This window comes from Lepidochelys kempii, chromosome 11, assembly GCF_965140265.1.
Source record: "Lepidochelys kempii isolate rLepKem1 chromosome 11, rLepKem1.hap2, whole genome shotgun sequence".
In the NCBI taxonomy this organism is placed as follows: Eukaryota; Metazoa; Chordata; order Testudines; family Cheloniidae; genus Lepidochelys; species Lepidochelys kempii.
In genome coordinates, this window is record NC_133266.1 from 33,929,107 (window position 1) to 33,943,074 (window position 13,968).

Here is a 13,968-nt window from a genome sequence, read left to right on the forward strand (position 1 = left end):
CCTTAAGCTCCCGTTGGGGAGCGGGGTCCGGGGCTTGCCTCCCTCCGGCACTCCAGCCAGGCAGCGGGGTCCAGGGCTTTCCCCACTCCATGCGGCTCCCGGCAGCAGTGGCACATCCCCCCTCCAGCTCCTACGCATAGGGGCAGCCAGGGGTCTCCGCATGCTGCCTCCGCCCCAAGTGCTGTCCCCGCAGCTCCCATTGGCCAGGAACCGCGGCCAATGGGAGTTGCAGGGGTGATGCCTGTGGACAGGGCAGTGCACAGGGCTGCCTGGCGGTGCCTCCGCTGCTTGAGGTAAGCGCCGCCTGGAGCCTGCACTCCTGACCTCCTCCTGTGCCCCAACCCTCTGCCCCAGCCTGGATCCCACTCCTGCCCTCCGAACCCCTCGGTCCCAGCCTGGAGCACCCTCCTGCACCCTGAACTCCTCTTTTCTGACCCCACCCCAGAGCCCGCACCCCCAGCCGGAGTCCTCACCCCCTCCTGCACCCCGACTCCCAATTTTGTGAGCATTCATGGCCCGCCATGCAATTTCCATACCCAGATGTGTCCCTTGGGCCAAAAAGTTTGCCCACCCCTGCTGTAAGGTATTGTTCTGATCTCTGATTTCCTTCCCATGTTGAATACATATATTTCTATGTATATAATACTATCAGAAATCCGGAGCTCTATGGTACAATACTGTTCATTATCACTTAACATAACCATTGTGTAAGTCAGTTCTACTGCTGGTTTCATCAAGAGAACTGGATGTTCTTGGCACTGGATGTTCTGGGATTCTCCCACAGACAATCTCTCTTGAAAAGCAGCTTGCTTTCCATGTTATTTCTCTCTAGTTACATAAAAACACACATTTATCTTTTGTCTCAAACAAATGCTTGCACTGGAAGATTAAGCCTCCCTGTTATATTTACTTTTATTCTCCAGTAGTATGTGTTAGCTATTGAACTCACTTTTTTGCTTGAGCTGATGGGATAAAAGTGGACTTGTCACTTTCTAAACTATGGTCCATGGCATCCCAATACTTGTAAATGCCAGGGAAGGACAAAGCTGGTGAATTGTAAATTTTTATAACTAGTGAACTCAAACATAAACAAACCAAAACCAAATTTTGTGTTCCTATGTCAAGGAAGAGGCAAGTACCGTTACAGTTCTGTGAATTAATTTAAGAATATAATATTTACCTGCAAAGTAGGCATTGCCCACTGGGTCCTGGCAAGATGTCAGTAGCAAACCCACTGGCACAAACTTTGAGTGCCCCTGCTGGACTTTCCTGACTCTCTAAAGCTCTGTTTAGTGAAAGAGAAAATGGTCACAAATAAATACAGGTATAACACAATGCATTTGCTGAATAATGCAGCTGACAGTTTCTGCTAACCAAAACACAGAGCTGCAAATAACTCAGAAGTACATTTAGCAGCAATTTTTGGATTCTACCATGTGCTAAACATACGTCCTCTGGAGGATTTTAATCACACTTTGTCTATATGGATTTCACAGAAATGAGCTATTTTTAGTGCTTCATTTCATTTGCTGTTTGGGACAGTACACTATACAACACAATTGTGCAGTGCAATATATGACAATTTACAGAAAATAAATTCTGCCCACTTTATATTCATGGTTACAGTAGTGAAGGGAGCTTACCACATGCAACAACAGTTTTCCACATGCAAAGGAAAAGACCTAGCCAAGTGGTAGCGGTTAGAAGCGAGGAAAACTTCAAAGAGTACTTCACAGAGTTCCCCACACATCATCTCCCCTTCCCCAGACAGCATTCAGACCCATCCCACAAAGCCCTTGGATTCCCAGGGATTGGAAATAGGTCAGGCTCATCATGCACATTTCCCCCCACTCCTATGCTCCCTGTCAGTGCAGCTCTATTGGCTTAAAGGTTGGGACTGTATCAGAGCTTCTCAAACTGGGGTGCAGGGGGTGTGGAATGTATTCTGTGTGTGGCGGGGGGGAGGGATGAGAAGCTTTAGGGGGAAAAAAGGTGCTGTGCACATTCAGAGCTGGGTGGCCGTAGATTAGCAGCTGCTGGTCGGGCGCCCAGCTACCCAAATCAGCAATCCCAAAAGGTGGTGCTACCTTCAGAGCTGGGCGCCTGACCAGCAGCCGCCGTTCTCCACTCTGCCTTCAGAGCTGGGCGCCCGACCAACAGCCGCCGTTCTCCACTCTGCCTTCAGAGCTGGCTGGCAGAAAAGCAGCAGCTGCTGACTGGGTGCCCAAAGCGGGGAGGGGAGGAGGCGTAAGCTACTGCAGACGCAAAGAAGGTGGGCACGATCAAATAAGTTTGAGAACCACTGGACTATATTCTCTTCTCTTGGGAGTCTCTTTGGGGCTGGTAGGAAAATGATGTATTAGTGGATTGCCGCCTTCCCCTGGCCCAGTTTCCCATCCACCCACCCTCAGTGGGGTTGTGATGACTTGCGTGTTGCCTTCCTGCTTACTGCTTCCTGCTCCCTCTTCCTGTTGGTTTCCTGCTTCCTAAACTCAGTGTTCTAGTTTGCATGCCTTGTGTGCACACACGTAGCACTGGGTGTGTGCAGTTACCCAGGGCCTGCTATTACATATCTGCCATTTGGACTGTTATGATTTTTGTTGAGACTTAATAGATTTGTGGTAATTACATGTTTTGATTGACCACCAACTAGCATGTCTTGCTTTGATTTCTTTATGATTTGGGATTGCTGTTCTGGGATGCATCAGAGCATCCTCCCAATAGGACCCACAGAGTTCCTAATTCTGGAGAGAGCCTTTCTCAAAGAGAGGAAGGGAGAGACCTAGGGTTGTCAGCTGTCCTATGACTTGCATTCAGCAGGGTTGCAAGGATCCCCCACAGTTTACCTTCCTGGCTCCTGCGGATTGTTAGGCAGAAGAATTGGAGGCAGCTAATCTGCCTCTCTTCTTCCACTCTCTCTCTCCCTCCTGAGGACAGCCCACATGGAACAACTAAGAGGAGGCAGAGGAGGCTGCTCCAGTGGCCTACCAGCAAGGGAGATGAGGAGGCTCAAAAGGTGTGATGGAGAATGGGAGTGTAAGATGGGGGCAGAGACTGGGACTGGAAGGATGGGCACACAATTGGGGACATGCAGGGTAGGGTCAGAGGATGGGCTGAGATGCAGAATAGGAAGGCAGGGGCTGAAAGAAGAAAGAGAAAAAGATGATGAGGAGCAGGGGCAGAATGGAGGAGGTAGCTCCAGATCTTCAAAGACCCCACAAAAACCAATTCTGCACCTTTCAGTTTTCCCCTCCCCCCCCGGTCTCCCTGGCCCTGGCTCTCCCAGACTCTCCCTATCTTTCACCCTGACTTTCCTGAACTGCCCCTTGCTCCCTCAACAACTTCCACCAGCTTCTGAAAGCTAGGCTCCTGCCTCCCCCTCACACCTGCTCACACTACGTATGGGGAATTTATACCCTTAGGAAATGACAACATGTTCTCACTTGTGAAATATGTCACAAGTGTTGCTGCTCTGTTTGGTAGCTATGGCATTGGTGCCGCAAAAGTGGGTATCTCTATAGCTGAATTCAGCCTACCACACCACTGGACTCCTTCGGCACCTCTGATCAGCACTTTGTTCTCTGTGCTTTTTGGTTGAGTGCCACCTTATCAGAAAGACTAAACTTTCACAGGACGGGAGAGCAGCCTGGGAGAGCTAGTGTTGCTTAACCCCAGAATGAAGTGGTAAAGTAATGTTTCAATCAGACTGCACCCCAGGCACAGCAAGACAGGGGGGCTGAAACAATTTATATAGTGGGGGTGCTGAGAGCCATTGAACCCTTCTGCAAACCCTGCATATAATGGAAACCACTTCAAGCCAGGGGGTGTGCAGCACTCCCAGTACCCCTAGTTCCAGCACCAATGCAGCAGTGTGTCTGCTACTCCATTTCTCAGTTGACTAGCAGCATGGCTCCTGCAGTCACTCACAAAGGATTCTTGGTTGTTCTTTCAGCTGTGAAGTACATTGGCAGAAACTGTAACTATACATTTCTGGAGATATCGGATGCCATCCATAGTTGTATGATTTGAGATTTGGATTTTATTAAAAATAGATTTTAAGACTGTTACAACATTTGAACCAATAAAACTGTAGTATGCAAACATGTGCACCATGACTTAAGTCAAGTGCACTATGACTGCCTGAGTTTTCTCTCATATTTCAAAGCACCAGTCATAAGGGAAGAGCAGTCTGTCTCTGAGACAATGTAGCAGCTGATTGGGCAGTGAGGAGAAGATCATAGGGGAAAAGAAAGAAGGGAAAAGGTGGTGTGAAGGGAGGAGAGCAGGAAGAGAGGATAAGAAATGGGGAAGTCAAGAATAGATAGGAAAAAGAACTGCTGGAATGGCAGCAATTATTCTTACTATTCTAGCCCGCCTTCTGTCTGTCTGTCTCTCTCTATATGTTGTTTCTAACTATTTAGGCAGGTCCAACAGGACAATTTATATCAGTGAATAGTGAGAGATTTGAAATTCATGGAGGGTATTTTCTTTTGGGACCTATCAATAGAAGTTTAATGGAAAAAATGAATGCAGATGTAGTACCCCGACTTTGTGAACTGAGTTAAATTTGTACATTAAAAATCAGTCCACAGTAGTTAGCTTGTCTGACACTTAGCAGTACCTGTGGTTTATTTTACCCTGTTAGGCTGGGTGAGACATCATTAAATCACATTTGTAAGTATCTGTATACTTCACATTGTGAAAAAAATGTGTTTGTCTGTTTTGGATATATTTATTTAATTAGAATACAGGTAATTTAAATGGAATAAACAGATCTTAATAGTAAAGTGCTGTGTGCTCTACAGTTCATAGAGCATGAGTTAAAGCATGACTGAACTGACAAGATGTGTGATTATTTTATGTATTACAATACTTGTTTGTGAAGGTTAATTATCTGGATAAGAGACAGCTGAATAATCTCATGAAATTCCAGTCATTTGCTTACTGAAGGCATACAAATGACTGTTCTCACTAATGTAAAATCATTTTGCATTTAATCCTTGCTGAAAAAATGCACGTTAGTAATTCGGTCCAATCACAGTCCCTGCTGTCTATGTTTTTTTGATGATATTTGTGTTTCCCCCCCAGACACCCCATCACAAAGAGTACAGTTTATTCTTGGAACAGAGGATGATGATGAGGAACACATTCCTCATGACCTCTTTACTGAACTTGATGAGATTTGCTGGCGTGAAGGAGAGGATGCTGAATGGAGAGAGACAGCAAGGTAAGTATTTTCAGGAGGTGTTTTTGTCAGTAACTGATGGTCACTGAAAGTGTGGTGAGACGTTTCAAAGCTGTAGGAGGCCCAGGAATGGATTTTGGATACAAAGCTTAAACAAACAAAAAAATCATTTAAATCCTTGTATAACTAGTATTGCCACAGTATCTGTCATTCCTTAAGACCCAGATGTTTTCATCTGGATTTAACATATATAGGTCAGAATGAAAACTGAATGAAAGAACTGACGTAAACAAAAAAAATCTATTACTTACAGTAATTAAGTAGACGCTTTTATTCATATTTTAGCCCATTATTTTTATATTTAAAGTATTTTTAAACTTACACAACCAGGAACATATCCTTGAGAAATCCATGAGTTGGCCTCTTTATTAAAAGATCACAGGAGAGAGGGAATAACATTACCATAGCCAAATTAAACTTAAGATAAACTCAGATATTCATAGAGTCCAACCTTTAATGAGCAGATGCTCTGGAGACTTTGAATGTTCAATGTTAGATCATTTCACTTCTGCAGAATTAAAATGTGGAAAGAATGTCTGCCCAGATTTTTTCTCTGCTGAAAGACATTAACTGAATATCAATTACATAACTGCTTGTTTTTCTTCCTCGGGCTTCTAAGTGTGGGAGTCACTTACTATATACCTGGTTTCAATGGGGCATTACATTTCCAACAAATCTGGATTTTGGGGCTTACCATTTTTCTCCTTGGAATCTCTACACTCTCCTCCTTTAGATAACTGCCACTAATTTGTTTAGTGTTCATGGAAGGTGCCAGAGTGCCCAGAGATATCGGGCCAGATCTGTGACTTCAATATGGCCTTGGTGGATGAAATAGGCTGTAGATTTGGCTGAATTGATCAACTGAGGAATCTATCTATTGGAGGAATACCCAGGTGGTGGGGTTCCAAAGGGCCAAGAGCAGTCACTCATCCCTGTGACCTCGCTGCAATTGTGTAAGCTTGGAGGGGCAGAGAAGGACAGGTTCCTTGTTCCCTTCTCCTCCATTTTTGTGTCCACATGCAGGGGGCATCCTCAATCAGTTCATATGCTTTTTTCCATGGACTACAGTAGATTACACCACAAAATTGATGTTCTGTGGGTCCTAAAATATTCATATTCACAGTCAAAGAAAGAAAATATAATTTATCTTTTTTTTCAAAAGGTCTTCATTTTACTCATGCTAATTAAAGATGGTTTATATCTTGAAGAAAAAAATCAATTCTGTTTATAGTTACAGAATTTTTCAGCAGGGAAGTGGAATAGGAATGTCTTCTGGGAAGCATTACAGAAGTATGTTTCTTAGAAATTATTCTGATTTTAATTTAACATCTTATAATCAAGACAGAATTCCAAATAAATAGCTGAAATAAAAGAAACATCCATTTAATTTGATCTATCATATGTCTATTTTAATTGTCCTCCTTCCTCTTCACAGTAGATAAGAAAGCACGTTTTGTATTGTACATACTGTGACGGGGCAAGGCCGGATGGCTATAGAAAAGTAGTGGGAGATAGATATATTAGCTCCAGGCTAAACAAATCCCTGGTACCAGGTTAAGTGAAATGGAAGCTGCTCCAGGTCAATTAAGACACCTGGGGCCAATTAAGAACTTTCCAGAAGGCAGGGAGAATGCTAGGTTGATTAGGACACCTGAAGCCAATCAGGGACTGGCTGAAACTAGTTAAAAGCTTCCCAGTCAGTCAGGTGGGTGTGCATGTCAGGAGCTGTGGAAGGAAGTTATGCTGTTGGAGAGGCTGAGTAGTACACACCATATCAGGCAGAAGGAAGGAGGCCCTGAGATAAGGGTGAAGTGGAGCTTGAGAAAGTGAGGGCTGCTGTGGGGGAAGTAGCCCAGGGAATTGTACACGTCATGTTCCTAAAAGGTCAGCTACCATAGCTGATACTATCAGGGTCCCTGGGCTGGAGCCCGGAGTAGAGGGTGGGCCTGGGCTCCCCCCCTACCTTTGCCCCCTGATTAATCACTGAGACTGGGAGACAACAGAGACTGTGCAAAGAAGGATAACTTCTCCTCCCCTCCCTTGCTGGCTTATGATGAAAATGGCTCAGTAGACTGTGACCCTTGTCTCTAGAGAAAGAAGGGTTACATGGAGGGTCACAGTGAGCCTCTGAGGCTAGCGAAATCCGCCAGGAAACACGGGACCCATGGAGGCAAGGACAGGGCTTTGTCACAATACACACTAGTAAACTAATAAGTGTAATGAAGTGGAGTAGGTATTACATATTACTGAATACATCACTAATTCTGGAACAATAGGCTTTTAGAGTAAATCCTTGATCCAGCATTCAGTTCCAGTAAGTAAGCTCTGTTCTGGAGACAACTGTAGTTGTAGTAGTAAAATTAATATATAGAGCACTTTTCACCAGCTGATCTCAAAGTGCTTTGCAAAGGAAGTCAGTATTGTCACCCCCATTTTACAGATGGGGAATCAGTCACAGAGAGAGGAAATGACTTGCCTACAGTCACCCAACAGGTCAGTGGCAGAGCCAGGAATAGAATCCAGGTCTGCCAAGTCCCAGTCCAGTCCTCTGTCCACTAGGACTTATTGCCTTGTAGGAGTCAGGAAGGGGAGGAATCCTTCCCTTCAAATCAGGGAATGCCTCTTAGCGGTTGCCGTATCTGCAGGGCTTGTGGTAGCTGTTGAAGCTCCTGCTCTCTACCTGCTCAAAGGTAAGGACTAGTGGATTTGCATAGTGGCAAATTCTCCAGTCCCTCTATTGTCTCCTCAGCTCACCCTCAACCCCCTGAATACTGGGCATAGCTAAGCTCCAAAGAACACAGCTCCATGGCATGCAAAGGGCATATGGTACGAATGATGTGAGAAGCCCCAGGGACGTGCTGCTTCCTCACTCTTGCAAAAGCAAAATTCCATTAGTTTCACTGTGATTAGGGACTTCTGTGGCTGTAGAGATGGGGCGTTAGGTGGTGGTCAAGATTTCCCTTCGTAATATTGCCACAAAGGAATGGCATAAGAATGCCAGTGTTTCTGATGGATTTTGTGACTCTGGTGTTAATGTAATTGTTTTAGAATATCTTCTTTTATAAACATGAGTTACTGTGTATTTATTGTTTGCATGTTACCATCAGTGTGCTAGGTACTTTACAGAGCAGCTAACAGAGTTATTGTGTAATCAATAGCCAGAAAAGGAATACCAAGAGCCCAGTCCAGCTCCCATCAAATTCCACGGCAGTTTCGCTGTTGACCTTAATGAGCACAGAACAAGGCATCAAATAGTTACATATGCATTTTACCAGGAGGAGGTGTGGTGAATCTCTGGTGCAATATGTCTGGACTCTTCTGCAATTCCATTTGATGGAGCCTGCATGCACAGTCATTATTCTGGAACCTTTTATAAATGTTGTGTGCAAGCGGTGTAAGATTCATTGAGACATTTGCTGCTCAGTTAGCCAAAATGGTAGCAGCTATTGAAGAGGAGTGTGGATAAGATTTGGCTGAAACTCAATATCTCTGGGAAGAACAGAACAGATTTATCTAAACAGAGGGAAAGGAGTTAGCAAGCTGCTGTGGAGGATTTAAAGTGGCAAAGGCTCAGTTGTGTTGTCTCAAAGGCAGATTCCAATCCTAATGAGCCCATCAATACAATATTATTCATACACAACGTTTTTTATGGTTAATAATGGTTTGGTATACTAACCATTTAACTATATTATTAAACATAAATAATTGGATTATTTCTTTTTTGTAACAGGCCACATTGCAACAATAATTATGTGCTATTATTTAGAAATCAAACATATACAGGAATTAAAACATCATAAAGTAATCAGAACATTTGTGAACATTTGGTGAAAGCAGGAATCTCTTGTGTCAGCCCTAAAGTGATCCATTTTGCCCCTTTAATGATGATAAAGAAGCAGAAATGTATCCTTTTGGTAAATGACATTCAATGTTACTAATAGAATAATTTGCACAGATGACTTGGCTGTACTATTGTGTACAGAATGCTTGATTTATAGTTGCTGTCCTATAAAAGTACTTAGTGCACCTGTGACCCACAGACCTCCTGGATGTGGTGTCCTCTCTAGTAGCATCGAAACCACTTAAAGATTAATGAGTCTGCTATAGCTTTAGCTAATAGTCATATGGCTTTTAGCTCATGCAGTAGTGGCTCATGCATTTAGCTTCAGAGGTCCCAGGTTTGATCCCACCCACTGGGGTCTGTCGGTGTTACAAGTGGGGGTTCGTCCAGGATATCAACTGAGAAGTCTCTGAAGGTCGGGATACGCTTCCTCAGCTAGGGGAAGTATGTAACCCACACACCTCCCGGATGTGGTATTTTATGCCTTTTAATGGCACCAAGACCACTTAGACATTAATGAGTCTGCTACAGCCTTAGCTAAGGGCCATGTGGCTTTTGGCTCATGCACTAAGGTTCAGAGGTCCCAGGTTGAACCAGTCTTTTGCATTGCTGAGTGGGACAGTGGTTTAGATTTCCCATGGTTGGGAAATTTGGGTGATTATCTGAGCCTTATTCAGATCTCTTTAGTCTGCCTATTTGTAGTTGAAATCTCAGGAGAACGTCCTTTCCCATGAAAGCACTTCTGCTTCTGGAACTGACCAGAATATGGTAAACCAGTGTGGTAAGAAGTTAACCAAACTTTTTAGATCTTCAGAAGAGATTTAGCTTAATTTTTGATGAAAATTATGATCTCTGTTATATTCAAATCCATTTTCCCATCCATAGTTTTGAGAGATGGGTAGCTAACAGGTGCATTGGTTATGACACGAATGCCAAGCGATAATCGCTGGTAGGGCAAAATAAAAACCCACTTTCTGCAAATGGTCTACACTTCCTTTCAAAGACATGAGGTCACACAACTTGTCTCTCTTTGTCACTTCTGGTTTGTCTCTAAGCAGTTTATTTACTTTGGTTCATTTTCAAATTAACATTGGCAAAAGTTCATGCTGAAACAGGTATAATATGTAGGATTATGATGCCTGTGCTAGTCAGGCAGATTGCAAGTGAATGAATGCTTGGGGAGACACAGCAAGCTCTGAAACAGATATTACTGGACCCCATAAGCCTGATATTTTGCACTAAAAAGTTATGGCAAAGAATACTACAAAGTGTTCATATGCTCTATTTCATGTTATACTATGTACAAAATACCCGATACATTTAAAAAACAGTGATAGTTTTTTTTAAAAAATTGGACAGTCCTGTTTAACCCTTTGGTTCTATAACAGAATGTCACCATTGGAGAAACTCTTGAAGTATTTTATTTTATCAGTCAATGACCTGTAGGAGAGGTCATACATTTCTTCCCCCACCCACCTCCCACAGCTAAAGAAAGTGTCAAGCTGCAAAAACTGAGCGTGGATTTTGAACACTCCAAAATCTGTATTTCTGTTTTTATTTAGCCCACTATAAAAGAATGGGAAAACTTGGATCCAGGCCTGGGTTAGGATTTCTAAACCTTTTATGTTCCTGAAGTTTGGCGATAAAGTCAGGGGCTTGATAAAGACCCAACTCTGGATTATTATCCACCCTTTTCCTTTTTTTTTAAAAAAAAAACCCACCAGATACATTTGCATAAAGATTAGGTCTTTCTTCCTTTTAGAGTTTCTGTTACTGATGCTTATTCCTTGTTTTAAGTAATAATCTCCCGACATGGTTAACAAGTATCACATGAGGTAGTGTATCCAACTCAAAATATAGAGAAGAAAATCAATTCAGGAAGCATTTCTTAGAAGAGATGGGACACTCCACTCAGAGAATGGCATCAGCAGTGTTGTGCTACTGTAACATGCATCAGAACCATTAACTAGTAGTGCAAGATGAAATCTTAAGAAATAAAGATCATGTTTTCATACAAATATTTTTAGTACTAAAAACAGATTGACTTGGATACGATCACTGACATATATGGAAAACTGCTGAAAAACCAGACACATAGGATAATGACACAATGGTAAATGACACAGGGGTGAACAGTGAGATGGCAAAATTTGGAGATGATACAACATTACTAAAGATAGTTAAGACACAGGCAGACTGAGAAGAGCTACAAAAGGATCTCTCAAAAGTGGGTGACTGGGCAACAAAATGGCAGATGAAATTTAATGTTGATAAATGCAAAGTAATGCACATTGGAAAGCATAATCCCAACTGTACATATAAAATGATGGGATCTAAATTAGCTGTTCCCACCCAAGAAAGAGCTCTTGGAGTCATTGTGGATAGTTCTCTGAAAACATCCACTCAATGTGCAGTGGCAGTCAAAAAACCAAACAGAATGCTGGGAATAATTAAGAAAGGAGTAGATAATAGGACAGAAAATACCATGTTGCCTCTATATAAATCCATGGTATGCCCACATCTTGAGTAGTGTGTGCAGATGTGGCTGGCCCATCTCAAAAACAATATATTGGAATGGGAAAAGGTTCAGAAAAGGGCAACAAAAATTATTAGGGGTATGGAATAGCTTCCGTATGAGGAGAGATTAATAAGACTGGGGCTTTTCAGCTTGGAAAAGAGATGGCTAAGGGGAGATATGATTGAGGTCTATAAAATCATGACTGGTGTAGAGAAAGTAGATAAGGAAGTGTTATTTACTAATTCTCATAACACAAGGACTAGGGGTTCACCAAATGAAATTAATAGGCAGCAGGTTTGAAACAAATAAAAGGAAGTATTTCTTCACACAACACACAGTCAACCTGTGGAACTTCTTGCCAGAGGATGTTGTGAAGGCCAAGACCATAACAGGGTTAAAAAAAGAACTAGATAAATTAATGGAGGATGAGTCCATCAATGGCTATTAGCCAGGATGGGCAGGGATGGTGTCCCTAGCCTCTGTTTGCCAGAAGCTGGGAATGAGCGACAGGGGATGGGTCACTTGATGATTACCTGTTCTGTTCATTCCCTCTGGGCACCTGGCACTGGCCACTGTCGGAAGATGGGCAAGATGGACCTTTGGTCTGACCCAATAGGGCTGTTCTTATGTTCTTAAATAAACCACCCAAAATGCAAATATCCAGGAAGAAGAATCCTGGAAAGCAGTAATGTTAAAAGTGTCTTGGACAACAGATTAGAATGAGTGTCTGATGTAATAGGGCAGCAAACGCAGAGGCACCACTTCATTGAGTAGAGGTAAAAGTCTCTTCTGATATAGTTCTGGTGTGACTGGGCCTAGGCTATTGAGTTTATTTCTGGATACATCATTACAGAGAGATACTGATTTACAAAAGAAGATTCTAAGAGATAGGAGATATAAGAAATATTTTTGATGCCATTATATAACGAGAAGGACCAACGCAAAATGCAGATCTTCCTAAACTGCAGACTAGTTATAAAAGAGACAAAGGGCAAACTAGTTTTCATGAGATACTCTGAAAGCAAAAGACACCAGGCAGAATGTGATTGAACATGCGGTATAGAATGCTAAATCTGATCTCAAATATGTTATGAAGAGTTTCGCCAATCCCAGGGAATATGGAATATTACAGTTTTCACATAAAGTTTTACCACATCATATGATTTTTTCTGACAGTGTTTGATTCAATTGGTGTAATTTTGTGTGGGAAAAGTACACTTGTTTGAAAACCATTGCTTTGGACTCATCTAGAAAAGCAATAATTGCAAGTTGAAAATGAAATCTTAACACAATATTCTGTTGTGAAACAGAATGTCAACTGTACCTTGATATAATCATGTGCGACCAATCGCTAACTGTAAAATCATAGAATCCATCAAATTTATAATGACAAACAATAGTTAATATTGGCATTTTAGTGTTTGGGTTGTTTGGTTCTAAGTCACCAAGCCTGTTTTATCAAGTCAATGTTCATTATAGAGAACACCAAATACTACCCATCTACCCATTCCTTAATCAGAAAACATAGAAAGCTGAATAGCCCAGGGCATACTTAGGAGAAATGTGCCAAAGAGTGTACTCAATTTACGTCATGTTCTGTGTGTATGCTGTTTTTGTTTCATGTCCTATGCAGGCCTTAAGGGAGTTTGGCATTTAATTTTGAAAAGGTGTCTCAGAAGACCAAAAGCCTGGAATACTATAGATGCCTGTGGGTTGTGTCTCAGAAAATAGTATATTGATCCTTAGGTACAGAAAAAATCAGTAGAAAACCACCACCTCATGGCTGGTATCATATGAAGATTAACATTGCCTAGGGCACTCACGAGAAAGTGTTGGGTGATCAAAGATAGGCAATGAAGCAGAATAGTTTGCATTCAATTTCCACGTTATGATTAAACCACTACCTCTGCAACTATAATTGCAAATGTTATCATTTTTATGGCCTCTTGAACAGAAATAAATCTTTTCAGCCCCTTTCCTCTATCCTCATTAGACATTTAATTTTAAAAGTATCCCCCCAATTTAACTGAGTGTTGAAGGAAACACTCAGGTACACTTACTCCAAAACATAGTATCTTGGCTTCAAATAGTGTTTCTACAAGTGAAGCACTAGCTAGCAGGAGTAGCTAATTAACTTCAGGTTCCCCCAAGATTGTGTCAGAAGCTTAACTGATGAGACCTGAAACACAAAACAGGCAGTTTCATTTTCTGAATAACTTCTGTGTGTGAAATTCAGCCATCTACAGAGCATCAGTCCAAGACTCATGAAACATTCAAGTGATTACAGGTTTAAGTGGGAATTAAATAAGACATAGACCCTGGATTAGCCCCATCGACATAAGGATGAATTTCACGCACAGAAGG

At 42.2% G+C, this 13,968-nt stretch overlaps 1 protein-coding gene across 4 annotated transcripts in view; it reads left to right on the plus strand.

Moving 5' to 3' along the window:
- SLC4A10 (solute carrier family 4 member 10) overlaps positions 1-13,968 on the plus strand; it is a 272,821-nt gene that overhangs the window by 150,798 nt on the left and 108,055 nt on the right. For all 4 annotated transcript variants that reach the window (XM_073305622.1, XM_073305620.1, XM_073305621.1 and 1 more), the window contains exon 4: positions 5,089-5,227. In XM_073305622.1, coding sequence (XP_073161723.1) covers positions 5,089-5,227 — 139 coding nt within the window. The remainder of the gene's footprint in view (positions 1-5,088; positions 5,228-13,968) is intronic.